The sequence below is a fragment of the Ranitomeya variabilis genome, chromosome 2, assembly GCF_051348905.1.
Source record: "Ranitomeya variabilis isolate aRanVar5 chromosome 2, aRanVar5.hap1, whole genome shotgun sequence".
In the NCBI taxonomy this organism is placed as follows: Eukaryota; Metazoa; Chordata; class Amphibia; order Anura; family Dendrobatidae; genus Ranitomeya; species Ranitomeya variabilis.
The window spans coordinates 15,760,744-15,788,467 of record NC_135233.1 but is presented as its reverse complement, the minus strand read 5'-3'; the positions used below and the strand labels follow the sequence as shown (position 1 = coordinate 15,788,467).

Genomic DNA, 27,724 nt, shown 5'->3' with positions numbered 1-27,724 from the left:
ACTGTGATGCATGTTGTGCTCACTCTCTGGTTTCTGTTGGACTTGCTGTGTCCGCACCAGTCACGCCTGCCGTTACCTTCCTGCTCATTTCCGAAGTCGTCTCACATTAGGTCGTTTATCCGACTGCATATAAAACATCATCCAAGGAAAGCCGTGTAGCTGCAGCTTTGGATGTGATTGGAGCATCAGTGAAGTGATGGCACTTTCCCCTTTTGCAGTAATGGGCAGAGTGCAGCTCTTCTGCCCCCGTCCGGCTGTGGTGCTGCCGGCTACGTGACTGTGAGGCCGCAGCTATGGCCGCCTGGATGGAAGTGATTAGAGGAAGCTGCAGATCCGGTGATGACTCACGACGTTCCTGGCGTGCTGCTGACTCATGACCACTGCGCCGATACCTGGTGCTGCACGCTGCGGGGGTCCGATGCTGACTCATGACTACTACACTCATCATCCAGAGCACTGGCTCTGGCCACGTACCAGGCCCACCCCGCGACCTCGGACCCCACTTTTAGGGCCTTTGCCTCAGACTCAAGAAACCAGTTGTGGACTGGACAAGCGCAGCGGTGGCGTCTGCCGGGAGGATCTGTCAAACGGTGGATGTACCTATACCAATAAAATCATTTCTATTATTCCTGCATCTGAATTGGGCCGAATGTATTGTCACCTGTGCCCCTGTCTGACATCACCGTATAGCGGACGTCTCTCCGTCCTGTGCCCCAGCGAGCGTCTGTCTGACATCACCGTATAGCGGACGTCTCTCCGTCCTGTGCCCCAGCGAGCGTCTGTCTGACATCACCATATAGAGGACGTCTCTCCGTCCTGTGCCCCAGCGAGCGTCTGTCTGACATCACCATATAGAGGACGTCTCTCCGTCCTGTGCCCCAGCGAGCGTCTGTCTGACATCACCATATAGAGGACGTCTCTCCGTCCTGTGCTCCAGCGAGCGTCTGTCTGACATCACCATATAGAGGACGTCTCTCCGTCCTGTGCCCCAGCGAGCGTCTGTCTGACATCACCGTATAGCGGACGTCTCTCCGTCCTGTGCCCCAGCGAGCGTCTGTCTGACATCACCATATAGCGGACGTCTCTCCGTCCTGTGCCCCAGCGAGCGTCTGTCTGACATCACCATATAGAGGACGTCTCTCCGTCCTGTGCCCCAGCGAGCGTCTGTCTGACATCACCATATAGCGGACGTCTCTCCGTCCTGTGCCCCAGCGAGCGTCTGTCTGACATCACCATATAGCGGACGTCTCTCCGTCCTGTGCCCCAGCGAGCGTCTGTCTGACATCACCATATAGAGGACGTCTCTCCGTCCTGTGCCCCAGCGAGCGTCTGTCTGACATCACCATATAGCGGACGTCTCTCCGTCCTGTGCCCCAGCGAGCGTCTGTCTGACATCACCATATAGCGGACGTCTCTCCGGCCTGTGCCCCAGCGAGCGTCTGTCTGACATCACCATATAGAGGACGTCTCTCCGTCCTGTGCCCCAGCGAGCGTCTGTCTGACATCACCGTATAGCGGACGTCTCTCCGTCCTGTGCCCCAGCGAGCGTCTGTCTGACATCACCATATAGAGGACGTCTCTCCGTCCTGTGCCCCAGCGAGCGTCTGTCTGACATCACCATATAGCGGACGTCTCTCCGTCCTGTGCCCCAGCGAGCGTCTGTCTGACATCACCATATAGAGGACGTCTCTCCGTCCTGTGCCCCAGCGAGCGTCTGTCTGACATCACCATATAGCGGACGTCTCTCCGTCCTGTGCCCCAGCGAGCGTCTGTCTGACATCACCATATAGCGGACGTCTCTCCGTCCTGTGCCCCAGCGAGCGTCTGTCTGACATCACCATATAGCGGACGTCTCTCCGGCCTGTGCCCCAGCGAGCGTCTGTCTGACATCACCATATAGCGGACGTCTCTCCGGCCTGTGCCTCAGCGAGCGTCTGTCTGACATCACCATATAGAGGACGTCTCTCCGGCCTGTGCCCCAGCGAGCGTCTGTCTGACATCACCATATAGAGGACGTCTCTCCGTCCTGTGCCCCAGCGAGCGTCTGTCTGACATCACCATATAGCGGACGTCTCTCCGGCCTGTGCCTCAGCGAGCGTCTGTCTGACATCACCATATAGAGGACGTCTCTCCGGCCTGTGCCCCAGCGAGCGTCTGTCTGACATCACCATATAGAGGACGTCTCTCCGTCCTGTGCCCCAGCGAGCGTCTGTCTGACATCACCATATAGCGGACGTCTCTCCGTCCTGTGCCCCAGCGAGCGTCTGTCTGACATCACCATATAGAGGACGTCTCTCCGTCCTGTGCCCCAGCGAGCGTCTGTCTGACATCACCATATAGCGGACGTCTCTCCGGCCTGTGCCTCAGCGAGCGTCTGTCTGACATCACCATATAGAGGACGTCTCTCCGGCCTGTGCCCCAGCGAGCGTCTGTCTGACATCACCATATAGAGGACGTCTCTCCGTCCTGTGCCCCAGCGAGCGTCTGTCTGACATCACCATATAGCGGACGTCTCTCCGTCCTGTGCCCCAGCGAGCGTCTGTCTGACATCACCATATAGAGGACGTCTCTCCGTCCTGTGCCCCAGCGAGCGTCTGTCTGACATCACCATATAGCGGACGTCTCTCCGTCCTGTGCCCCAGCGAGCGTCTGTCTGACATCACCGTATAGCGGACGTCTCTCCGTCCTGTGCTCCAGCGAGCGTCTGTCTGACATCACCATATAGAGGACGTCTCTCCGTCCTGTGCCCCAGCGAGCGTCTGTCTGACATCACCATATAGCGGACGTCTCTCCGTCCTGTGCCCCAGCGAGCGTCTGTCTGACATCACCGTATAGCGGACGTCTCTCCGTCCTGTGCTCCAGCGAGCGTCTGTCTGACATCACCATATAGAGGACGTCTCTCCGTCCTGTGCCCCAGCGAGCGTCTGTCTGACATCACCGTATAGCGGACGTCTCTCCGTCCTGTGCCCCAGCGAGCGTCTGTCTGACATCACCGTATAGCGGACGTCTCTCCGTCCTGTGCTCCAGCGAGCGTCTGTCTGACATCACCATATAGAGGACGTCTCTCCGTCCTGTGCCCCAGCGAGCGTCTGTCTGACATCACCGTATAGAGGACGTCTCTCCGTCCTGTGCCTCAGCGAGCGTCTGTCTGACATCACCATATAGAGGACGTCTCTCCGTCCTGTGCCTCAGCGAGCGTCTGTCTGACATCACCATATAGCGGACGTCTCTCCGTCCTGTGCCCCAGCGAGCGTCTGTCTGACATCACTATATAGCGGACGTCTCTCCGTCCTGTGCCCCAGCGAGCGTCTGTCTGACATCACCGTATAGCGGACGTCTCTCCGTCCTGTGCCCCAGCGAGCGTCTGTCTGACATCACCGTATAGAGGACGTCTCTCCGTCCTGTGCCCCAGCGAGCGTCTGTCTGACATCACTATATAGCGGACGTCTCTCCGTCCTGTGCCCCAGCGAGCGTCTGTCTGACATCACCATATAGAGGACGTCTCTCCGTCCTGTGCCTCAGCGAGCGTCTGTCTGACATCACCATATAGCGGACGTCTCTCCGTCCTGTGCCCCAGCGAGCGTCTGTCTGACATCACCGTATAGAGGACGTCTCTCCGGCCTGTGCCCCAGCGAGCGTCTGTCTGACATCACCATATAGCGGACGTCTCTCCGGCCTGTGCCCGAGCGAGCGTCTGTCTGACATCACCATATAGAGGACGTCTCTCCGTCCTGTGCTCCAGCGAGCGTCTGTCTGACATCACTATATAGCGGACGTCTCTCCGTCCTGTGCCCCGTGAGCGTCTGTCTGACATCACCATATAGCGGACGTCTCTCCGTCCTGTGCCCCAGCGAGCGTCTGTCTGACATCACCGTATAGCGGACGTCTCTCCGTCCTGTGCCCCAGCGAGCGTCTGTCTGACATCACCATATAGAGGACGTCTCTCCGTCCTGTGCCCCAGCGAGCGTCTGTCTGATATCACCATATAGAGGACGTCTCTCCGGCCTGTGCCCCAGCGAGCGTCTGTCTGACATCACCATATAGCGGACGTCTCTCCGTCCTGTGCCCCAGCGAGCGTCTGTCTGACATCACCATATAGAGGACGTCTCTCCGTCCTGTGCTCCAGCGAGCGTCTGTCTGACATCACCATATAGCGGACGTCTCTCCGTCCTGTGCCCCAGCGAGCGTCTGTCTGACATCACCATATAGCGGACGTCTCTCCGTCCTGTGCCCCAGCGAGCGTCTGTCTGACATCACTATATAGCGGACGTCTCTCCGTCCTGTGCCCCAGCGAGCGTCTGTCTGACATCACCATATAGAGGACGTCTCTCCGTCCTGTGCTCCAGCGAGCGTCTGTCTGACATCACCATATAGCGGACGTCTCTCCGTCCTGTGCTCCAGCGAGCGTCTGTCTGACATCACCATATAGCGGACGTCTCTCCGTCCTGTGCCCCAGCGAGCGTCTGTCTGACATCACTATATAGCGGACGTCTCTCCGTCCTGTGCCCCAGCGAGCGTCTGTCTGACATCACGATATAGAGGACGTCTCTCCGTCCTGTGCTCCAGCGAGCGTCTGTCTGACATCACTATATAGCGGACGTCTCTCCGTCCTGTGCCCCGTGAGCGTCTGTCTGACATCACCATATAGCGGACGTCTCTCCGTCCTGTGCCCCAGCGAGCGTCTGTCTGACATCACCGTATAGCGGACGTCTCTCCGTCCTGTGCCCCAGCGAGCGTCTGTCTGACATCACCATATAGAGGACGTCTCTCCGTCCTGTGCCCCAGCGAGCGTCTGTCTGATATCACCATATAGAGGACGTCTCTCCGGCCTGTGCCCCAGCGAGCGTCTGTCTGACATCACCATATAGCGGACGTCTCTCCGTCCTGTGCCCCAGCGAGCGTCTGTCTGACATCACCATATAGCGGACGTCTCTCCGTCCTGTGCCCCAGCGAGCGTCTGTCTGACATCACCATATAGCGGACGTCTCTCCGTCCTGTGCTCCAGCGAGCGTCTGTCTGACATCACCATATAGCGGACGTCTCTCCGTCCTGTGCCCCAGCGAGCGTCTGTCTGACATCACCATATAGCGGACGTCTCTCCGTCCTGTGCCCCAGCGAGCGTCTGTCTGACATCACCGTATAGCGGACGTCTCTCCGTCCTGTGCCCCAGCGAGCGTCTGTCTGACATCACTATATAGCGGACGTCTCTCCGTCCTGTGCCCCAGCGAGCGTCTGTCTGACATCACCATATAGCGGACGTCTCTCCGTCCTGTGCTCCAGCGAGCGTCTGTCTGACATCACCATATAGCGGACGTCTCTCCGTCCTGTGCTCCAGCGAGCGTCTGTCTGACATCACCATATAGCGGACGTCTCTCCGTCCTGTGCCCCAGCGAGCGTCTGTCTGACATCACCATATAGCGGACGTCTCTCCGTCCTGTGCCCCAGCGAACGTCTGTCGCCCCTGTGATGATGGAGTGGGCAGGAAATGTGCGCAGTCTATCCAGGAGACAGCCGTGCAGGGTTCTTGTAGAGCTGGATGGCAGCCAGTGCGGGGCACTGATGTCATTTCGGTGATTGGGCGCATTCGCTCCTCCATGACACTTTGTTAATTGTAATTGAAGGGATTTTCTGAACCCTAAAATGTTACTAGTGAGCGCAATTTGCGACATTCTCGCCGACCTTCTGCCTTCCGGTCTCGCACATTTTGACCCTTCGTTCTCCTTCTCTCTTTGTAGATTCGCTGAAGCCAAATCTCTGGGAAAAGACATGAATGACGTGAGGCAGCGCATCAGTGAGTACATGGGGGGTGGAGTACACCGTACCCCGATATCTGACCAGTGTCACATGGGGCAGATCCATTCAGCGTGTGCAAAGGTCCGTGACTTTTTTTAGGGGCAAACTTGATCCAGTACCTATAGATGTGATCATCCTGAACCTCCTGGTGGATGTAGAGGCCGCCACTTACCTGCTCCATAGGGAAAAGGCAAAGTCCGTCCATTTCCAAATGGTTATGTGATAGTGCAGGCTCAGATTCTGTGCAGGGGCTGCTAGAGGGGAAGAAGAGCGGCTGCCAGAGGGTGAGAGAAGAGCGGCTGCCGGAGGGTGAGAGAAGAGCGGCTGCCGGAGGGGAAGAAGAGCGGTTGCCGGAGGGTGGGAGAAGAGCGGCTGCCGGAGGGTGGGAGAAGAGCGGCTGCCGGAGGTTGGGAGAAGAGCGGCTGTCGGAGGGTGAGAGAAGAGCGGCTGCCGGAGGGTGGGAGAAGAGCGGCTGCCGGAGGTTGGGAGAAGAGCGGCTGTCGGAGGGTGAGAGAAGAGCGGCTGCCGGAGGGTGAGAGAAGAGCGGCTGCCGGAGGGTGGGAGAAGAGCGGCTGCCGGAGGTTGGGAGAAGAGGGGCTGCCGGAGGGTGGGAGAAGAGCGGCTGCCGGAGGGGGAGAGAAGAGCGGCTGCCAGAAGGAGGGAGAAGAGCGGCTGCCAGAAAGAGGGTGAAGAGCAGCTGTCAGAGGGTGGGAGAAGAGCGGCTGCCAGAAAGAGGGTGAAGAGCAGCTGTCAGAGGGTGGGAGAAGAGCGGCTGCCGGAGGGGGAGAGAAGAGCGGCTGCCAGAAGGAGGGAGAAGAGCGGCTGCCAGAAAGAGGGTGAAGAGCAGCTGTCAGAGGGTGGGAGAAGAGCGGCTGCCGGAGGGTGGGAGAAGAGCGGCTGCCGGAGGGTGAGAGAAGAGCGGCTGCCGGAGGGTGAGAGAAGAGCAGCTGCCGGAGGGTGGGAGTAGAGCGGCTGCCGGAGGTTGGGAGAAGAGCGGCTGTCGGAGGGTGAGAGAAGAGCGGCTGTCGGAGGGTGAGAGAAGAGCGGCTGTCGGAGGTTGGGAGAAGAGCGGCTGCCGGAGGGTGGGAGAAGAGCGGCTGCCGGAGGGTGGGAGAAGAGCGGCTGCCGGAGGGTGGGAGAAGAGCGTCTGTCGGAGGTTGGGAGAAGAGCGTCTGCCGGAGGGTGAGAGAAGAGCGTCTGCCGGAGGGTGGGAGAAGAGCGTCTGCCGGAGGTTGGGAGAAGAGCGTCTGCCGGAGGGTGGGAGAAGAGCGTCTGCCGGAGGTTGGGAGAAGAGCGTCTGCCGGAGGGTGAGAGAAGAGCGTCTGCCGGAGGGTGAGAGAAGAGCGGCTGCCGGAGGGTGGGAGAAGAGCGTCTGCCGGAGGTTGGGAGAAGAGCGTCTGCCGGAGGGTGAGAGAAGAGCGTCTGCCGGAGGGTGAGAGAAGAGCGGCTGCCGGAGGGTGGGAGAAGAGCGTCTGCCCGAGGTTGGGAGAAGAGCGTCTGCCGGAGGTTGGGAGAAGAGCGTCTGCCGGAGGTTGGGAGAAGAGCGTCTGCCGGAGGGTGGGAGAAGAGCGGCTGCCAGAAGGAGGGAGAAGAGCGGCTGTCGGAGGGTGAGAGAAGAGCGGCTGCCGGAGTTTGGGAGAAGAGCGGCTGCCAGGGAGGGAGATGAGCGGCTGCCGGAGGTTAGGAGAAGAGCGGCTGCCCGGGAGGGAGATGAGCGGCTCTTGTTGCCCAATCCCATGGGCTTTGGTTTTGTGATGATGCACGTAGCACAGAGACCACACCTGGAGATACTCTAGTAGGGAGGATGGGGGTGATGGTATAGGGGGCTGTAAGAGATCGGAGAGATAAGTGCCCAGTGCCATAGAAGACGTGGACCATAGCTGCAGGGAGTGGACGTTTTCACCCCGACTGTAGTAATCTGTGCATGTTGAATAACAATGTGAATTAATCTGCAGTGAGTGTGAACACGCTGCAGTGTAAAGCACGGGGGGCAGAGAAGCAGCTTCTGATAAAACGCGACATACAGCAGGTTCCATATTCCAATCCGGACCATTGGCTTGTGGCCTTCATGGCTGACGTCTGTGCTGTTTTTGTGGTGCCTACTGGGAGTTATCCTCCTTTTTAGAGACGTGCAGATGTAGGACAGGATTAATTAATTTAGCTCTCAAAGGGGAAAAACGTATTTAAAGTGCAAAATTTTCCTCCTTCCTTATAAAAATGGAGACGATTGTGCTGAATCTGGGAGTTCTCGTGTGATGAAAGGAAGAATGTTCCTTGGTGCGGCCAGCTGGCGTCCCTGTGCATTAGTCACCACGCCCGGTGCCAGCGATTGTGAGCGAGCCTTGTTTATCCAATTACATCCCAATAAATTAGACTTTGTGTTCGGAGATGGCCGCTCGGAGCTCGCCCCTGTCTGATACACTGTGATATATGGACCCTGTGTGAGACTGAGCAGTCACAGATCTCCATCCAAGAGCGCCATCGACAGGGGCCTGGAGGCAGCGCTCGTCCCCGGATTACTTCCCACATTGTTGGATTCGCTGCTATGTCTGGAGCTTCGTTTCATGACACCAGTGGAAAACAAAAATGGGCGATAACTGAAGGTCTTGTCATATGAGGGACCTTGTCCTACCACATGTGTTCGGCCATATTGGCTCTCTTGGGGCAGATTTCAGGATCATCCAGTAACACAGAGGCTCCACAGATCAAGAACAGCCCTTCACCTCCACTCAGCCCTTCCCCTCCACTCAGTCCTAACCTTCATATATAGCCTGTAAGGTTACTGGGCTTTAGAGTGTTATAAAGACGGGATGATGAGAAGTGTAGTCCAGTGCGCCATCAAAGAGGCAGGAAGTAGCCAACTTCTCGAGCCTCGAGGAGGAGGGACAGAGGAGGACAGGAGTCTGAGGAGGGGGATCGCGGGGGACAGAGGACTCTGGAGGAGGAGGGACAGAGGACTCTGGAGGAGGAGGGACAGAGGACTCTGGAGGAGGAGGGACAGAGGACTCTGGAGGAGGAGGGACAGAGGAGCCTGGAGGAGGAGGGACAGAGGAGTCTGGAGGAGGAGGAGCGGTGGAAGTGTGGAGGAGGAGGAGTGACAGAGGGGTCTGGAGGAGGAGAATCAACGGGATTGTGAAGGAGGAGAAGCGACAGCGGAGAGGAGGAGCTGCAACAGGGGAGTGTGGAGGAGGAGCGACAGGATTCTGGAGGAAGAGGAGTGACAAATGAATGTGGAGGAGGAGGGACAGGGATGTGTGGAGGTGGGGGGACAGGGGAGTGTAAAGGTGGGGGGACGGGGAATGTGGAAGAGGGGGATGGGAATGTGGCATTGGAGGACAGGGGAGCGTGGTGGAGCAGGAGGGACAGGGGAGTGTGGTGGAGCAAGAGGAGGGACAGGGGAGTGTGGTGGAGCAAGAGGAGGGACGGGAGTGTGGCGGAGCAAGAGGAGGGACAGGGGAGTGTGGTGGAGCAAGAGGAGGGATGGGAGTGTGGTGGAGCAAGAGGAGGGACAGGGGTGTGTGGTGGAGCAAGAGGAGGGACAGGGGAGCGTGGTGGAGCAAAAGGTGGGACAGGGGAGTGTGGTGGAGAAAGAGGCGGGACAGGGGAGTGTGGTAGAGCAAGAGGAGGGACAGGGGAGTGTGGTGGAGCAAGAGGAGGGATGGGAGTGTGGCGGAGCAAGAGGAGGGACAGGGGAGTGTGGTGGAGCAAGAGGAGGGACAGGGGAGCGTGGTGGAGCAAGAGGAGGGACAGGGGAGCGTGGAGGAGCAGGAGGAGGGACGGGAGCGTGGAGGAGGAGGAGGGACTGGGGAGCGTGGAGGAGCAAGAGGAGGGACGGGAGCGTGGTGGAGCAAAAGGAGGGACGGGAGCGTGATGGAGCAAGAGAAGGGACAGGGGAACGTGGTGGAGCAGGAGGAGGGACGGAGAGCGTGGTGGAGCAAGAGGAGGGACGGGGAGCGTGGAGGAGGGACGGGGAGCGTGGTGGAGCAAGAGGAGGGACAGGGGAGTGTGGAGGAGGAGGAGGGCAGAGATGTCTGATTAGAGAGGGCACAGAGTGGTCTGGCAGCGGCTTACTTATTTATTTGTTTATCATGTGGATTGGAGCCACGGGGTGAATATTTATTCCTGAACACCATTTTTCCTATAGACTATAAACTCTCAGCTGATTAATTTCTCTGTGCTTTTCTAGTGATTGGAGCTCAGTTTTCCTGCCTAAATCTCCGGATCTCCTGTTTGCATGTAGAGTTGTGTGATAATATTGTAGCTGCCTGTAGTCACCACTAGAGGAGGTGGGCATTGGAATTTCTGCACGGGTTTTTGGTGCTTATTCTTTTGCTGCAACGGTCCCGGACCCCGTCTGTACAGGTTTTTGGTGCTTATTCTTTTGCAGTGGTCCCGGACCCCGTCTGTGCAGGTTTTTGGTGCTTATTGTTTTGCAGCCGTCCTGGACCCCGTCTGTGCAGGTTTTTGGTGCTTATTCTTTTGCAGTGGTCCCGGACCCCGTCTGTGCAGGTTTTTGGTGCTTATTCTTTTGCAGCGGTCCCGGACCCCGTCTGTTTAGGTTTTTGGTGCTTATTCTTTTGCAGCGGTCCCGGACCCCGTCTGTGCAGGTTTTAAAGGGTTTATCCAGTATCGTTCACTTGCATGTTTGGCATCAGCAGGCATGAGCTTCTTATCTGAATTAATGGGACAGATCACAAGATCTAGCAAGTGACAGCGGGCCTCCATATGAGCAGCGCCCCTTACTGACCAGTGCAGGACGACCCATTTTTGTTTCTCAAGTGATCGCCTAAGATTTTGCATAAAATCAGTAAAATTCTGAGCAGTGAAGATGTAAGACCTCCCGATAGAGCAACTCCCCAGACAGCGATCGTCGCCCCCAGCTTTGTGTGAGGAGTCCGTCAGCCCCCTCTGTGGATTCAGCAGTGGCCTACAATGACAGGTCTCCTTTAAGGAGAACGCAGGCTCTCCTATTGGGAGAGATTTAGCGGACATGTGATCTCCTTCCTTCCTGTACAGGACCCCGTGTTATGCATGACCCCCGGGAGCGTCCGCCTCACCTCAGGGCATACCTCCATAATCTGATCGGGTGATTCACGGCGTCCGCTGTGACCGCGGTTTGTGTCAGCGCCGTCAGACGTCTTTACACACGAGCAGAGAATTCTGTATCTATTCTGGGAAAATCAGCAGGACTGTTGGAGCGGGATTATGTGCAGCACATTCTTCTCCTCGTTAACATTTTTGCTGATTGATTCAGTGTAAATTCAGTCCAGACGGTTTTTCTGCCATTCAGGGGATGGACGGTCCGCAGCCGGGCACACGGGGGTGCAATCTCATCACAGCAGGGTGGGCCGCGAAATCAGAGGAGCACGACGCCTTGTGTACCAGCGCCACTTCTGTCCACAGGTTGTGTGTGATGTTCAACCGTCATGACCTCCAGCGGGAGCCGCCGTGTCCCCCTTCAGGAGCCTCCGTGTCCTCCGTCATGAGCCGCCGTGTCCTCCGTCATGAGCCGCCGTGTCCTCCGTCATGAGCCGCCGTGTCCTCCGTCATGAGCCGCCGTGTCCTCCGTCATGAGCCGCCGTGTCCTCCGTCAGGAGCCGCCGTGTCCTCCGTCATGAGCCGCCGTGTCCTCCGTCAGGAGCCGCCGTGTCCTCCGTCAGGAGCCGCCGTGTCCTCCGTCATGAGCCGCCGTGTCCTCCAGCAGGAGCCGCCGTGTCCTCCGTCAGGCGCCGCCGTGTTCTACATGATGAGCTGCTGTGTCCTCCGTCAGGAGCCGCCGTGTTCTCCTTCATGAGCCGCCGTGTCCTCCGTCAGGAGCCACCGTGTCCTCCGTCAGGAGGTGCCGTGTCCTCCGTCAGGAGGCGCCGTGTCCTCCGTCAGGAGCCGCCGTGTCCTCCGTCAGGAGCCGCCGTGTTCTCCTTCATGAGCCGCCGTGTCCTCCGTCAGGAGCCACCGTGTCTTCCGTCAGGAGCCGCAGTGTCCTCCGTCATGAACCGCAGTGTCCTCCGTCATGAGCCTCCGTGACCTCCGCCATGAGCCACATACATCGGCATCAGCCGCAGTCCGGCCATTGTTGCACACTCCTCAGGTTCCGCCGTTTTACACTGGGGCAGACCTGCGGTGTGAGTATTACATGTTATAATGAGCCGGGGACGTCTCCCCCGAGTGACGAGAACCCGGCGAGTTTATCCATTAACATGCCGCATAAGGACAAACCACAAGGAGCCACGTGGGATAATCAGTGTCAGCTCCATGTCTGAGGCTGAGAGCGTCTGCTAATGGGAAACAGGAGACATAATCATGTGAGTGTAGACAGAGGACATCAGCGGGCGCCGCTCATCCACCGACAACCTGACAACTCGTGCACCAGGAGTCCACAGTGTAATGTGGAGCACAAGTCTTGATGAGTGTGTGGAAATCATCGGACATCACTCTGATGACATCTGAGTGCAGCCATTTCCCGTGCACTGACAGAATGGAGAAGATGTAGACATTTTGTTCTCTTTCTTGTCCTCCATGTGGTATGGCGGAAGGCATGGCCGAGCTGTTGCTTCGTAACCCTGGAACTTGGTGTCCCAGTCTCAGTGTGCTGTCAGATGTGGGGTGCATCACACTCACTTGTGGGCTGCAGGCCTCTGCTGTCTCCAGTCCTCCACTGTCTCCAGTCCTCCATTGTCTCCAGGCCTCCACTGTTCAGGTATCCGCTGTCTCCGGGCCTCCACCGTCTCTGGGCCTCCGCTGCCTCTGGGCCGCCGCTGTCTGCAGGTATCCGCTGTCTCCAGGCCTCCGCTGCCTCTGGGCCTCCGCTGTCTCCAGGCCGCCGCAGTCTGCAGGTATCCACTGTCTGCAGGTATCTGCTGTCTCCGGGCCTCCGCTGTCTCCAGTCCTCCATTGTCTCCAGGCCTCCATTGTCTCCAGGCCTCCACTGTCTGCAGGTATCCGCTGTCTCCGGGCCTCCACTGTCTCTGGGCCTCCGCTGCCTCTGGGCCGCCGCTGTCTGCAGGTATCCGCTGTCTCCGGGCCTCCGCTGCCTCTGGGCCTCCGCTGTCTCCAGGCCGCCGCTGTCTGCAGGTATCCGCTGTCTGCAGGTATCTGCTGTCTCCGGGCCTCCGCTGTCTCCAGGCCTCCGCTGTCTCCAGGCCGCCGCTGTCTGCAGGTTTCCGCTGTCTCCAGGCCTCCGCTGTCTCCGGGCCTCCGCTGTTTGCAGGTATCCGCTGTCTCCAGGCCTCCATTATCTCTGGGCCTCCGCTGTCTCCAGGCCTCTGTTATCTCTGGGCCTCCGCTGTCTCCAGACCTCCATCTTCAGGGGATATGCTGTTCATTGTAACAAGCAGGCGTTTTCTGGACAGTCCGTGTTCATCAGATTGTGACACTTGGTATCGGGCACCGCACTTCTTATCCTTTGTTTCCTTAGTACAGTGCGTTTCCAGCATCACCATCCGCTCCTTGTGGACTATCCCTCTGTTTACTGGCTCCGCATTAGGGACCACTCAGCATTCGATATCATTCAACATCGGGGATCGCTCAGCATCGGGGATCGCTGAGCATTGGGGATCGCTGAGCATCAGGGATCGCTCAACATCGGGGATCACTCAGCACTGGGGATCGCTCAGCATCGGGTATCGCTCAGCATCGGGGATCGCTGAGCATCGGGGATCGCTCAACATCAGGGATCGCTCAGCATCGGGGATCGCTCAGCATCGGGGATCGCTCAACATCGGGGATCGCTCAACATCGGGGATCGCTCAGCATCGGGGATCGCTCAGCATCGGGGATCGCTCAACATTGGGGATCGCTCAACATTGGGGATCGCTCAACATCGGGGATCGCTCAGCATCGGGGATCGCTCAACATTGGGGATCGCTCAGCATTAGATATCGCTCAACATCAGGGATCGCTCAACATTGGAGATCGCTCAATATCAGGGATCGCTCAACATTGGGGATCGCTCAACATCTGGGATCGCTCAACATCGGGGATCGCTCAACATCGGGGATCGCTCAGCATTGGGGATCGCTCAACATTGGGGATCGCTCAGCATTAGATATCGCTCAACATCAGGGATCGCTCAACATTGGAGATCGCTCAACATCGGGGATCGCTCAGCATTGGGGATCGCTCAACATTGGGGATCGCTCAGCATTAGATATTGCTCAACATCGGGGATTGCTCAGCATTGGGGATCGCTCAGCATTGGGAATCGCTCAGCATCGGGGATCGCTCAGCATCGGGGATCGCTCAGCATCGGGGATCGCTCAGCATCGGGGATCGCTCAACATTGGGGATCGCTCAACATTGGGGATCGCTCAACATCGGGGATCGCTCAGCATCGGGGATCGCTCAACATTGGGGATCGCTCAGCATTAGATATCGCTCAACATCAGGGATCGCTCAACATTGGAGATCGCTCAATATCGGGGATCGCTCAACATTGGGGATCGCTCAACATCTGGGATCGCTCAACATCGGGGATCGCTCAACATCGGGGATCGCTCAGCATTGGGGATCGCTCAGCATCGGGGATCGCTCAACATTGGGGATCGCTCAACATTGGGGATCGCTCAACATCGGGGATCGCTCAGCATCGGGGATCGCTCAACATTGGGGATCGCTCAGCATTAGATATCGCTCAACATCAGGGATCGCTCAACATTGGAGATCGCTCAATATCGGGGATCGCTCAACATTGGGGATCGCTCAACATCTGGGATCGCTCAACATCGGGGATCGCTCAGCATTGGGGATCGCTCAACATTGGGGATCGCTCAGCATTAGATATCGCTCAACATCAGGGATCGCTCAACATTGGAGATCGCTCAACATCGGGGATCGCTCAGCATTGGGGATCGCTCAACATTGGGGATCGCTCAGCATTAGATATTGCTCAACATCGGGGATCGCTCAGCATTGGGGATCGCTCAACATTGGGGATCGCTCAGCATTAGATATTGCTCAACATCGGGGATTGCTCAGCATTGGGGATCGCTCAGCATCGGGGATCGCTCAGCATCGGGGATTGCTCAGCATCGGGGATCGCTCAGCATCGGGGATTGCTCAGCATCGGGGATTGCTCAGCATCGGGGATTGCTCAGCATCGGGGATTGCTCAGCATCGGGGATCACTCAGCATTGGGGATCGCTCTCACCACCGGATATTCTGTCTCAATGGGGTCAGACAAAGCATCAGATCGCACTTGCACCTGTTATTCTATGGAGCTTCGCACACGTCCATTTCTTCCTCCGGCCAAGATGATTCAAGGAACAAAAACTGCTGCTCACTTGAGTTGGATCAGATTATCGGATCACATTCGGCCGGGGAAGTCACTGAGTGTGTGGAAACCTTCAGCTGCAATCGAATGACATCTGAGTGCGGCTGATAACCATGAAATAACATAATGAAGAAGACGGAGGAATGTAGTTCTCCATCTTCTCATCTATGGTGACACTGATCAGTGTGTCATTTGCATAATCGATCAGATTCTCTTAGATAAGTCTAGGTTCACATTTGCGGTTGAGTCTGCAGCGTCTCATTCGCATGATAACGCTGCGTTTTTTATCCGCATCAACTTACGCATGACGGATAAAAAAAACCGCAACGATTGCGCACGTTTGTGCATGCATTCGCCTTTTTTATGCGCATGCGTTTGATAGGAAAAAATGTTTCGAGGACAATTTCCCCCAATGGGCGTCTCATGGGATTTCTGTATATAGACCCTTGTGCAAACGCAAGCGAACGAATGTCCTTGCGTTCCCATAGACTGTAATGCGTTTATTTGACGCACTTCTTCTGCAAGCACCGCACCCCGCAGCACACAGCGAAAACACGCATGCGTAAGCAAACGCGGGGTAACGCATGCTCCTGCGTCTACAATGTAAAAGATAGGAAATCAAGACACATGCGGATGTGAGCGCCAGAAACGCTGCGGACACAACTGCAAATGTGACACCGGCCATCTGCACCTGCCCTAAATCTGAGCTATGTCATGCCATATACTCCAGTCACATCCAGAGCTGCAGTCACAATTCTTATACTCCAGTCACATCCAGAGCTGCAGTCACAATTCATATACTGTATTTATCCCTAGGGCAGAGGTCACTGTCTTCTTCTGCAGTAGTCGCAGCCGGAGCTGCATCCACAATTCGGCTGGCAGCCGGTTGGAATCCTTCAGTTCTGCGGATGTTTTGTGTGTGGAGCAGATAACATGTATCTGGTGCTGCTGGATGGTGTCTGCACAGGGCTTGCCCTCGTGTTACCTCTGATCCTGGGAAAGCTGGGTGACCCCTGATGTGACCACCGGTCCAGCCCAGCAGAGGCGATCACCCAGCTGTCCTAGAGTCCAGGTGATCAGATCCGCCTTGTCTATTCTCTGATCCAGAGGATGGTGCTCCCTGGTATGTCCTCATTCTATGTAGTGAGGGACCACCCCTGCATCCTCTCCTGGGGGCTTCAGCACGCTCTGACATGTGGGGTTTGTGTAAGGTCATTCCCTGATCTCTGCGCAGCATCATCATCATCAGTGCAGATGTCTTCGGGGGAGGATACTGGGCAGCGCTGATCACCTCCATGTATTACTTATGTATGATAGCAACATTCTTCTGTCCCCCCCCCCCCCCATCCTACAATTAACTGTCCCGCTCTAACTTCTCCTTCCTCCGGACTCTTGTATCCCCATCCTTCTCTGGACTCTTCAATCCCGCTATGTACCTCGTAGGACGTCCATCATTATCGCTGATAACATTATGGCAGCTTTAATTAATATTTCCCTCCTCACATTATCTGTAAATCATTCCTGCACATTAAAGATCTGATTCCCAAGACGTCAGTGACTCCAAGCAAAACCCAGGGGCTTTATATTCTGCTACAATGTCCTGACTGTGCCTAATCTCACTGATCAAAACATCTGCAAGGAGCTCCCCCTAGTGGTGGCTGCAGACAGGATCTTATCATGTATCTCTGTATACAGGGAGCTCCCCCTAGTGGTGGCTGCAGACAGGATCTTATCATGTATCTCTGTATACAGGGAGCTCCCCCTAGTGGTGGCTGCAGACAGGATCTTATTATGTATCTCTGTATACAGGGAGCTCCCCCTAGTGGTGGCTGCAGACAGGATCTTATCATGTATCTCTGTATACAGGGAGCTCCCCCTAGTGGTGACTGCAGACAGGATGTTATCATGTATCTCTGTATACAGGGAGCTCCCCCTAGTGGTGGCTGCAGACAGGATCTTATCATGTATCTCTGTATACAGGGAGCTCCCCCTAGTGGTGACTGCAGACAAGATCTTATCATATCTCTGTATACAGGGAGCTCCCCCTAGTGGTGACTGCAGACAGGATCTTATCATGTATCTCTGTATACAGGGAGCTCCCCCTAGTGGTGGCTGCAGACAGGATCTTATCATGTATCTCTGTATACAGGGAGCTCCCCCTAGTGGTGACTGCAGACAGGATCTTATCATGTATCTCTGTATACAGGGAGCTCCCCCTAGTGGTGGCTGCAGACAGGATCTTATCATGTATCTCTGTATACAGGGAGCTCCCCCTAGTGGTGACTGCAGACAGAATCTTATCATGTATCTCTGTATACAGGGAGCTCCCCCTAGTGGTGACTGCAGACAAGATCTTATCATATCTCTGTATACAGGGAGCTCCCCCTAGTGGTGGCTGCAGACAGGATCTTATCATGTATCTCTGTATACAGGGAGCTCCCCCTAGTGGTGACTGCAGACAAGATCTTATCATATATCTCTGTATACAGGGAGCTCCCCTTAGTGGTGACTGCAGACAGGATCTTATTATGTATCTCTGTATACAGGGAGCTCCCCCTAGTGGTGACTACAGACAAGATCTTATCATATATCTCTGTATACAAGGAGCTCCCCCTAGTGGTGGCTGCAGACAGAATTTTATCACGTATCTCTGTATACAGGGAGCTCCCACTAGTGGTGACTGCAGACAGGATCTTATGTATCTCTGTATACAGGGAGCTCCCCCTAGTGGTGGCTGCAGACAGGATCTTATCATGTATCTCTGTATACAGGGAGCTCCCCCTAGTGGTGGCTGCAGACAGGATCTTATCATGTATCTCTGTATACAGGGAGCTCCCCCTAGTGGTGGCTGCAGACAGGATCTTATCATGTATCTCTGTATACAGGGAGCTCCCCCTAGTGGTGGCTGCAGACAGGATCTTATCATGTATCTCTGTATACAGGGAGCTCCCCCTAGTGGTGACTGCAGACAGGATCTTATCATGTATCTCTGTATACAGGGAGCTCCCCCTAGTGGTGACTGCAGACAGGATCTTATCATGTATCTCTGTATACAGGGAGCTCCCCCTAGTGGTGACTGCAGACAGGATCTTATCATGTATCTCTGTATACAGGGAGCTCCCCCTAGTGGTGGCTGCAGACAGGATCTTATCATGTATCTCTGTATACAGGGAGCTCCTCCTAGTGGAGGCTGCAGACAGGATCTTATCATGTATCTCTGTATACAGGGAGCTCCCCCTAGTGGTGGCTGCAGACAGGATCTTATCATGTATCTCTGTATACAGGGAGCTCCCCCTAGTGGTGACTGCAGACAGAATCTTATCATGTATCTCTGTATACAGGGAGCTCCCCCTAGTGGTGTCTGCAGACAGGATCTTATCATGTATCTCTGTATACAGGGAGCTCCCCCTAGTGGTGACTGCAGACAGGATCTTATCATGTATCTCTGTATACAGGGAGCTCCCCCTAGTGGTGACTGCAGACAGGATCTTATCATATATCTGTGTGTACAGGGAGCTCCCCCTAGTGGTGACTGCAGACAGGATCTTATCATGTATCTCTGTATACAGGGAGCTCCCCATAGTGGTGGCTGCAGACAGGATCTTATCATGTATCTCTGTATACAGGGAGCTCCCCCTAGTGGTGACTGCAGACAGGATCTTATCATGTATCTCTGTATACAGGGAGCTCCCCCTAGTGGTGACTGCAGACAGGATCTTATCATGTATCTCTGTGTACAGGGAGCTCCCCCTAGTGGTGGCTGCAGACAGGATCTTATCATGTATCTCTGTATACAGGGAGCTCCCCCTAGTGGTGGCTGCAGACAGTCTTGTGTTTCTCTGTATACAGATAACAGGAGCCAGTAGCTTTCTCTTCGTATGTAGCGGACAGTCTGGATGGTGCAGTGACTTATTCTCTGTCCTGGTTGTATTCCTGGTGCCCTCCTCATATATGTACAGAATCTCTGCGGTTGGTTATACATCATCTTCTCGCCGCCTTCTCTGGACCATACTCCGTTGTTGTTGGTAAAATTCCTCCTTTGCTGTAATTCGCATAGGATTAATATTAAATATTTTCGGGCTGCACAGCTGCTCCTCCAGTTATGGCGCACGCTCCTCAGCAATGTCCGGCTTTCCGTTATTTTCTGTGATGATAAGTATTTGTTTGCTCTTTTTTCTCTTCGGCCCTCGTCAGCAGTGTGGACGCAGGCGATAAACGTTGTGCAGCCATCACCGCTCCTGTGTTCTGTGAGGCGCAGTCGTTGGCTCTTCTCAGTGAAGTGTCTGCGCCGACGCTGTTTCTCCTGCACTTTTTGGTCTGATGATTTCAGAGAAAAATACGAGAGCTCTGGTATTGGGAAACATTAGGAAAGAAATATATGATGTTTTCTCTGTGTGCACAGCAGCACCAAAAGTCACATCACTGAGCCTCGGAGGGATCCAGGGTGGTCCGGAGGTTACCAAGCAGGACGTCCCACCCCGGGAAGACCCCACAATCAAGAAGCTCTGCCGTCATTTCTCGGTGAACGGTTAGGCGGTCAGTAATACAGAATATGCACTTTGGGCGCAGTGTTTTTTGTGATGTGGTAGTGTTCATCCTGAACCTCCTGAAGGTTGGATATAATGAAAACTTTGTTAGTGGAGTATTGAAAACAAATCCAATAATGGAAAAGGTAAAAAGCTAACCGCAGAGCTGAGAATTCAGACTGGCACCGTAGGACAGCGGAGCTAAGTGTGTGGACTGGAACCTTGGAACAGCAGAGCTAAATATGATGGCTGGCACCTTGGAACAGCAGAACTGAGTATGTGGACCAGTAGAGAATGTAGACTGGCAGCTTGGAACATCGGAGCTAAGTATGCAGACTGGCAGCTTGGAACATCGGAGCTAAGTATGCAGGCTGGCAGCTTGGAAAAGCAAAGCGGAGTATGCAGACTGGCAGCTTGGAAAAGCAAAGCGGAGTATGCAGACTGGCAGCTTGGAAAAGCAAAGCGGAGTATGCAGACTGGCAGCTTGGAAAAGCAAAGCGGAGTATACAGACTGGCAGCTTGGAAAAGCAAAGCGGAGTATGCAGACTGGCAGCTTGATAAAGCAAAGCGGAGTATGCAGACTGGCAGCTTGGAAAAGCAAAGCGGAGTATGCGGACTGGCAGCTTGGAAAAGCAAAGCGGAGTATACAGACTGGCAGCTTGGAAAAGCAAAGCGGAGTATGCAGACTGGCAGCTTGATAAAGCAAAGCGGAGTATGCAGACTGGCAGCTTGGAAAAGCAAAGCGGAGTATGCGGACTTGCACCTTGGAAAAGCAAAGCGGAGTATGCGGACTGGCACCTTGGAAAAGCAAAGTGGAGTATGCAGACTTGCACCTTGGAAAAGCAAAGCGGAGTATGTAGACTGGCACCTTGGAAAAGCAAAGCGGAGTATGCAGACTGGCACCTTGGAAAAGCAAAGCGGAGTATGCAGACTGGCAGCTTGGAAAAGCAAAGCGGAGTATGCGGACTGGCAGCTTGGAAAAGCAAAGCGGAGTATGCGGACTGGCAGCTTGGAAAAGCAAAGCGGAGTATGCAGACTGGCAGCTTGATAAAGCAAAGCGGAGTATGCAGACTGGCAGCTTGGAAAAGCAAAGCGGAGTATGCGGACTTGCACCTTGGAAAAGCAAAGCGGAGTATGCGGACTGGCACCTTGGAAAAGCAAAGTGGAGTATGCAGACTTGCACCTTGGAAAAGCAAAGCGGAGTATGTAGACTGGCACCTTGGAAAAGCAAAGCGGAGTATGCAGACTGGCACCTTGGAAAAGCAAAGCGGAGTATGCAGACTGGCAGCTTGGAAAAGCAAAGCGGAGTATGCGGACTGGCACCTTGGAAAAGCAAAGTGGAGTATGCGGACTTGCACCTTGGAAAAGCAAAGCGGAGTATGCAGACTGGCAGCTTGGAAAAGCAAAGCGGAGTATGCGGACTGGCAGCTTGGAAAAGCAAAGCGGAGTATACGGACTAGCACCTTGGAAAAGCAAAGCGGAGTATGCAGACTGGCAGCTTGGAAAAGCAAAGCGGAGTATGCGGACTGGCAGCTTGGAAAAGCAAAGCGGAGTATGCAGACTGGCACCTTTGGAATTGCACAGCTGAGTATACAGACTAGCACCTTGAAACAGCGGAGCCAAGAATACAGACTGGCAGCTTGAAACAGCGGAGCTGAGTTTGTGGCCCAGTAGAGATGGGAGACATGTATATTACAAACCAGGAGTCAGGCAGAGCTGAGCTTGTCTTGTGATAACATTGCTGCAGTGAAGCCCCCACTTTACCTAGATTCTCAGGTGGCACCATACTGCCTGAGTCCAACTGTGAGCGTGTGACATTATCCGAGATTCTGCCGGGGGCGATGGAGGAAGCCAAGCCCGGCCCTGGAGCCAGGATAGGGGAGGTTAATTTCCCATTTAATGCCTCAGGATGGATTGCTTCATATTTCCTAGTAACGACTGCTCTGCCTGTCTGGGTGAGCACCATCTTCTGATAACAGGTCGCTGTATCTGCTGTACAGGAGACTGTCTCTTCTGGGTGCACAGACTTGTTTTAAGTCCCTCCCCGTCTGGATGCAGAAGATGATCACAGGAAATCCTACGAAAACAGAAAAACAGAGGGAAACCTTGTGGAGAGAAGTTTCCAAGGTGTCCTCCTAATGTAATGTCTGACGGGGGAGACCGAATATCGAGGATTCTGTTTAGTTCGAGTTTTTATTTCATTTTTTGATTTTTCATGATACGACAGCCGGCGGCTAATCCTCACGTCCTGCATAGAACAGGCTGGAGATTTATTCTGGCCACAGCCCTGATTATTGGGGGAGAGGTGAGGAAGCAACAAGATGGAAGGAGATGAGAGCGAGGGAGGGGATCGACAGTCATAGGACCACCATCGCCCGAAGTGATGTATAAGGCCGAGAAGACCATAATGGCCCCTCACCAAGTGCCCCCCATCACGGCCCGCACTCTCCACCAACTTAGGACCTCTCCCCTCTAGGGATTGTTGTGGCCCCAATGATAGGACCCCATAAATAGTCATGGGACAATCCCTGTAAGCTGCTTCCATCCTGTGTCCAGGCGCATGTCTCCATATCTGCAGGAGTTCAGGGTTATTATAAGGCTATAGGGGATGAAACAAGCGCACACACTGGCTGGATTCTGTGATGGAACAGTGCACAAGCCGCCCACGAACGTTACGGAATATCGTCACTGGTTTCACATTAATTATCAGTTACATTAAATGTCCCAATCGAGGATGATTGATTTTTTCTTTCAATGTAAAACTTCACAATTTTACCCCCATTTATGGATTTATAATAAATCACACATCGTATGAGAAAAACTTCTGAAACTTTCTAAAGGATTTTCTCCTAAACCTAGGGAATAACTATCAGGCGGAAGATGAGAAGATCGGTCTTTTTACTCCTCCTTACACCAATATTTTGTGCCCTAATCTTAGAACCTGACCCCTGATCTTCTCCCCGGTGCATTTTCTGACTCCTCTTAGGTGCCTCCATTTTTGAGACTCGTGAAAACTTTACAGAAAAGTGGCTAAAACACGTAATGTGTCGCAGATCTGGTGCATTTTACTCCTCACCCCTTTTTGTTTTTTTAATTCCTTACCTTTATCAAGATCCCTGCTTGCTATAGATACATGTTCTAATATATATATTCCAGCAGCTGAGTATGTCTTATGTATCCAGTCTGGACGTTCCTGTGCGATACAGAGTATGGATCCAAGTGATACATTGTAGCAAACTAAGACTGATACAGAGAAGTATAAGGAGGCGATGAGAATGACAGAACTGACTGGCGCAAACGGAGCTTGAAAAATGTAACAAAATGAACGTTATATTATCATAGAAAATTCCCTTTAACAAGTTGGTGTTTCCCTATTGACCCAGTAGTGCTGTAGCAGATAGGGGGCACCGTCCGCACCCTACAGGGGACCCTCGCCCTCCATGCCTCCTTCTACCAGTCCCTCCGCCATCATCTGCTCTCTTACGGAGGACTATGATGGTGGGATGCAGAGGAGCCGCATTCCATGATGGGGGTTGTTGTACTCGCAACTAACCAGATTTTTCGAAGTGCTGATATTAAACTCATGAATCCCAAGATTTCCATTTCTGGTAGGAATAAGTTGCTTTTTACATTCTATAATCAAAAGCATGCCCCTTCCGAGCGTCCATGTCTACACACCTTCCCCACTGGTCCTGCTCGGATTTTTTTCGGATTTTTTATTTTAAGGCAAATGTTTCCCAGATGTGGTGTTCTGGCGTCGGAAGCATCCGAACTCTCTGTCCGCTCGAGCCTTGTATTTATGTCAAACTCTCCACACAGATCTGCTCATAGAATATATTGTGTCTAGAAAGAGCGATCATGGACTGAGCGACCTGGGAGACGACACCGCAGCGGCTTTACTGTGTGACCTGGTGCAGAGGCTGGATGTGATTTATACATTTATCATCACTGCCCTCTAGTGGTGAGACAGTAAATCAAAACTCACCATACTCACTGCTCAAGTGTGATCCAGCCACAGAATAAATATGTGTAAATATACAGTACAGAGCAAAAGTTTGGACACACCTTCTCATTTAAAGATTTTTCTGCATTTTCATGACTATGAAAATTGTACATTCACACTGAAGGCATCAAAACTATGAATTATCACGTGGAATTATACACTTAACAAAAAAGTGTGAAACAACTGAAATTATGTCTTATATTCTAGGTTCTTCAAAGTAGCCACCTTTTGCTTTGATGACTGCTTTGCACACTCTTGGCATTCTCTTGATGAGCGTCAAGAGGTAGTCACCGGGAATGGTTTTCACTTCACAGGTGTGCCCTGTCAGGTTTAATACCGTATATACTCGAGTATAAGCCGAGATTTTCAGCCCAAATTTTTGGGCTGAAAGTGCCCCTCTCGGCTTATACTCGAGTCACGGTCGGCGGTGGGGTCGGCGGGTGAGGGGGAGAGAGGACTGTCGCATACTCACCTAGTCACGGCGCTCCTGGTGCTCCCCCTGCCCGTCCCATGGTCTTCGGTGCCGCAGCTCTTCCCCTGTTTAGCGGTCACGTGGGACCGCTCATTAAAGTTATGAATATGGACTCCACTCCCATAGGGGTGGAGCCGCATATTCATTTCTCTAATGAGCGGTAACGGTGACCGCTGACAGGAAGAGGCTGCGGCACCCGGAGACCAGCTGTCCGGGATAAGGAGCCAGGGACGCCGGGAGCAGGTAAGTATGTCATAGTTACCTGTCCGCGTTCCACACGCCGGGCGCCGCTCTGTCTTCCCGTCCTCTTGCTCTGACTGTTCAGGTCAGAGGGCGCGATGACGTACTAGTGTGCGCGCCGCCCTCTGCCTGAACAGTCAGTGCGGAGAGACGCCGAGATGGGACACTGAGGAGCTGCAAGCAAGAGAGGTGAGTATGTCATTTTTTTTTTATTGCAGCAGCAGCAGCAGCAATGGCACAGCTTTATAAGGAGCATCTATGGGGCAATAATCAACGGTGCAGAGCATTATATATGGCACAGCTTTATATGGAGCATCTATGGGGCCATACTGAACGGTGCAGAGCATTCTATATGGCACAGCTTTATGTGGCACATCTATGGGGCCATACTGAACGGTGCAGAGCATTATATATGGCACAGCTTTATGTGGAGCATCTATGGGGCCATAATGAACGGTGCAGAGCATTATATGTGGCACAGCTTTATATGGAGCATCTATGGAGCCATTATGAACGGTGCAGAGCATTGTATATGGGGCACAGCTTTATGTGGAGCATCTATGGGGCCATAATGAACGGTGCAGAGCATTCTATATGGCACAGCTTTATATGGAGCATCTATGGGGCCATAATGAACGGTATGGAGTATCTATTTTTATTTTTGAAATTCACCGGTAGCTGCTGCATTTTCCACCCTAGGCTTATACTCGAGTAAATAAGTTTTCCCAGTTTTTTGTGGCAAAATTAGGGGGTCGGCTTATACTCGGGTCAGCTTATACTCGAGTATATACGGTAAGTGGGATTTCTTGCCTTATAAATGGGGTTGGGACCATCAGTTGTGTTGAGCAGAAGTCTGGTGGATACACAGCTGATAGTGTTACTGAATAGACTGTTAGAATTTGTATTATGGCAAGAAAAAAGCAGCTAAGTAAAGAAAAATGAGTGGCCATCATTACTTTAAGAAATTAAGGTCTTTCAGTCCGAAAAATTGGGAACACTTTGAAAGTGTCCCCAAGTGCAGTGGCAAAAACCATCAAGCGCTACAAAGAAACTGGCTCACATGAGGACCGCCCCAGGAAAGGAAGACCAAGAGTCACCTCTGCTTCTGAGGATAAGTTTATCCAAGTCACCAGCCTCAGAAATCGCAGGTTAACAGCAGCTCAGATTAGAAACAAGGTCAATGCCACACAGAGTTCTAGCAGCAGACACATCTCTACAACAACTGTTAAGAGGAGACTTTGTGCAGCAGGCCTTCATGGTAAAATAGCTGCTAGGAAACCACTGCTAAGGACAGGCAACAAGCAGAAGAGACTTGTTTGGGCTAAAGAACACAAGGAATGGACATTAGACCAGTGGAAATCTGTGCTTTGGTCTGATGAGTCCAAATTTGAGATCTTTGGTTCCAACCACCGTGTCTTGTGCGACGCAGAAAAGGTGAACGGATGGACTCTACATGCCTGGTTCCCACCGTGAAGCATGGAGGAGGAGGTATGATGGTGTGGGGGTGCTTTGCTGGTGACACTGTTGGGGATTTATTCAAAATTGAAGGCATACTGAACCAGCATGGCTACCACAGCATCTTGCAGCGGCATGCTATTCCATCCGGTTTGCGTTTAGTTGGACCATCATTGATTTTTCAACAGGACAATGACCCCAAACACACCTCCAGGCTGTGTAAGGGCTATTTGACCAAGAAGGAGAGTGATGGGGTGCTACACCCAGAGGTGTATCTAGCTCTTCCTGCACCTGGGGCAAAGGATCAGTTTGGCGCCCCCCCTCAGATTTCTGCCCCCTACAATGTCCTCAGATTTCTGCCCCCATAATGTCTTCAGATTTCTTCTGCCCTCATAATGTCCTGATTCCTGCCCCCATCCCCTCCCTTCCCGGGTGCAGTTGCATGTGGTGGAGAAATCTGAGGAACATATTTGGGGGGATGGGCAGAAATCAGGACATTAGGGGGCCAGAAGAAATCTGAGCACGTTATGGGGGCAGAAATCAGGACATTGCACCCATCCAGCCCCCTGGCCTGGCTTCAGTCCTCACATAGTAGTATATCGCACAGTCCACATAGTAGTATATAGCACAGCCCACATAGTAGTATACAGCACTGCCCACACAGTAGTATACAGCACAGCCCACACAGTAGTATACAGCACTGCCCACAGAGTAGTATACAGCACAGCCCACAGAGTAGTATACAGCACAGCCCACACAGTAGTATATAGCACAGCCCACACTAGTATACAGCACAGCCCACAGTAGTATACAGCACAGCCCACACAGTAGTATACAGAACAGCCCACACAGTAGTATACAGCACAGCCCACACAGTAGTATACAGCACAGCCCACACAGTAGTATACAGCACAGCCCGCACAGTAGTATACAGCACAGCCCACACAGTAGTATACAGCACAGCCCACACAGTAGTATACAGCACAGCCCACACAGTAGTATACAGCACTGCCCACATAGTATATAGCAGCCCACGTAGTATATAACACAGCCCACGTAGTAAATAGCAGCCCACGTAGTATATAGCAGCCCACATAGTATATAGCAGCCCACGTAGTATATAACACAGCCCGGGGCCGCTGGGTAAAGTGTGGGTTGCTCCCTCTACACTTGTTATGGGTAAGTCTGCATATTAATGATGTGCTATTGGCGGCGTTGTGGTATTACCTTCTGGTTTATAGGAACCATTTGATACTGATTTTGAGCACTGAGGTCCATGTGCCGCCACATTTATTGTCATTGCTGACTCCCTTGAGGATGTACTTTAGCGACTCACCTAACCTGGCTTACCGTGTCATTTCCCTTGATACCTCCAACATATAATGTGTACTACATATATATTCATTATTACTATGGATTTGTTTGTTATTTAAGTTTGTGTAATAAAAGTTTTCATTGTTTTAATTATGGTTTTGTGGACATTTATACTCCTTTCTTGTTTGGTTCTACATTGCTGGAGTTGTTCATCTGATTGGACACCCTTGGGGTGTTTAGGGAGGGAATTTTACCCTCAGCTACATGGTATTGTGGGGCTTACTGATTACGCTTGTATAACACAGCCCACGTAGTAAATAGCAGCCCACGTAGTATATAGCAGCCCACATAGTATATAGCAGCCCACGTAGTATATAACACAGCCCACGTAGTAAATAGCAGCCCATGTAGTATATAGCAGCCCACATAGTATATAGCAGCCCACGTAGTATATAGCAGCCCACATAGTATATAGCAGCCCACATAGTATATAGCAGCCCACGTAGTATATAGCAGCCCACATGGTAAATAGCAGCCCACGTAGTATATAGCAGCCCACGTAGTATATAGCAGCCCACATGGTAAATAGCAGCCCACATGGTAAATAGCAGCCCACGTAGTATATAGCAGCCCACGTAGTATATAGCAGCCCA

At 53.3% G+C, this 27,724-nt stretch overlaps 1 protein-coding gene across 2 annotated transcripts in view; it reads left to right on the top strand.

The window, feature by feature from the left end:
- Positions 1-27,724, top strand: part of KIF6 (kinesin family member 6) — a 192,684-nt gene that overhangs the window by 92,693 nt on the left and 72,267 nt on the right. For both annotated transcript variants that reach the window (XM_077282021.1, XM_077282020.1), the window contains one exon: positions 5,736-5,791. In XM_077282021.1, the coding sequence (XP_077138136.1) occupies positions 5,736-5,791 (56 nt within the window). The remainder of the gene's footprint in view (positions 1-5,735; positions 5,792-27,724) is intronic.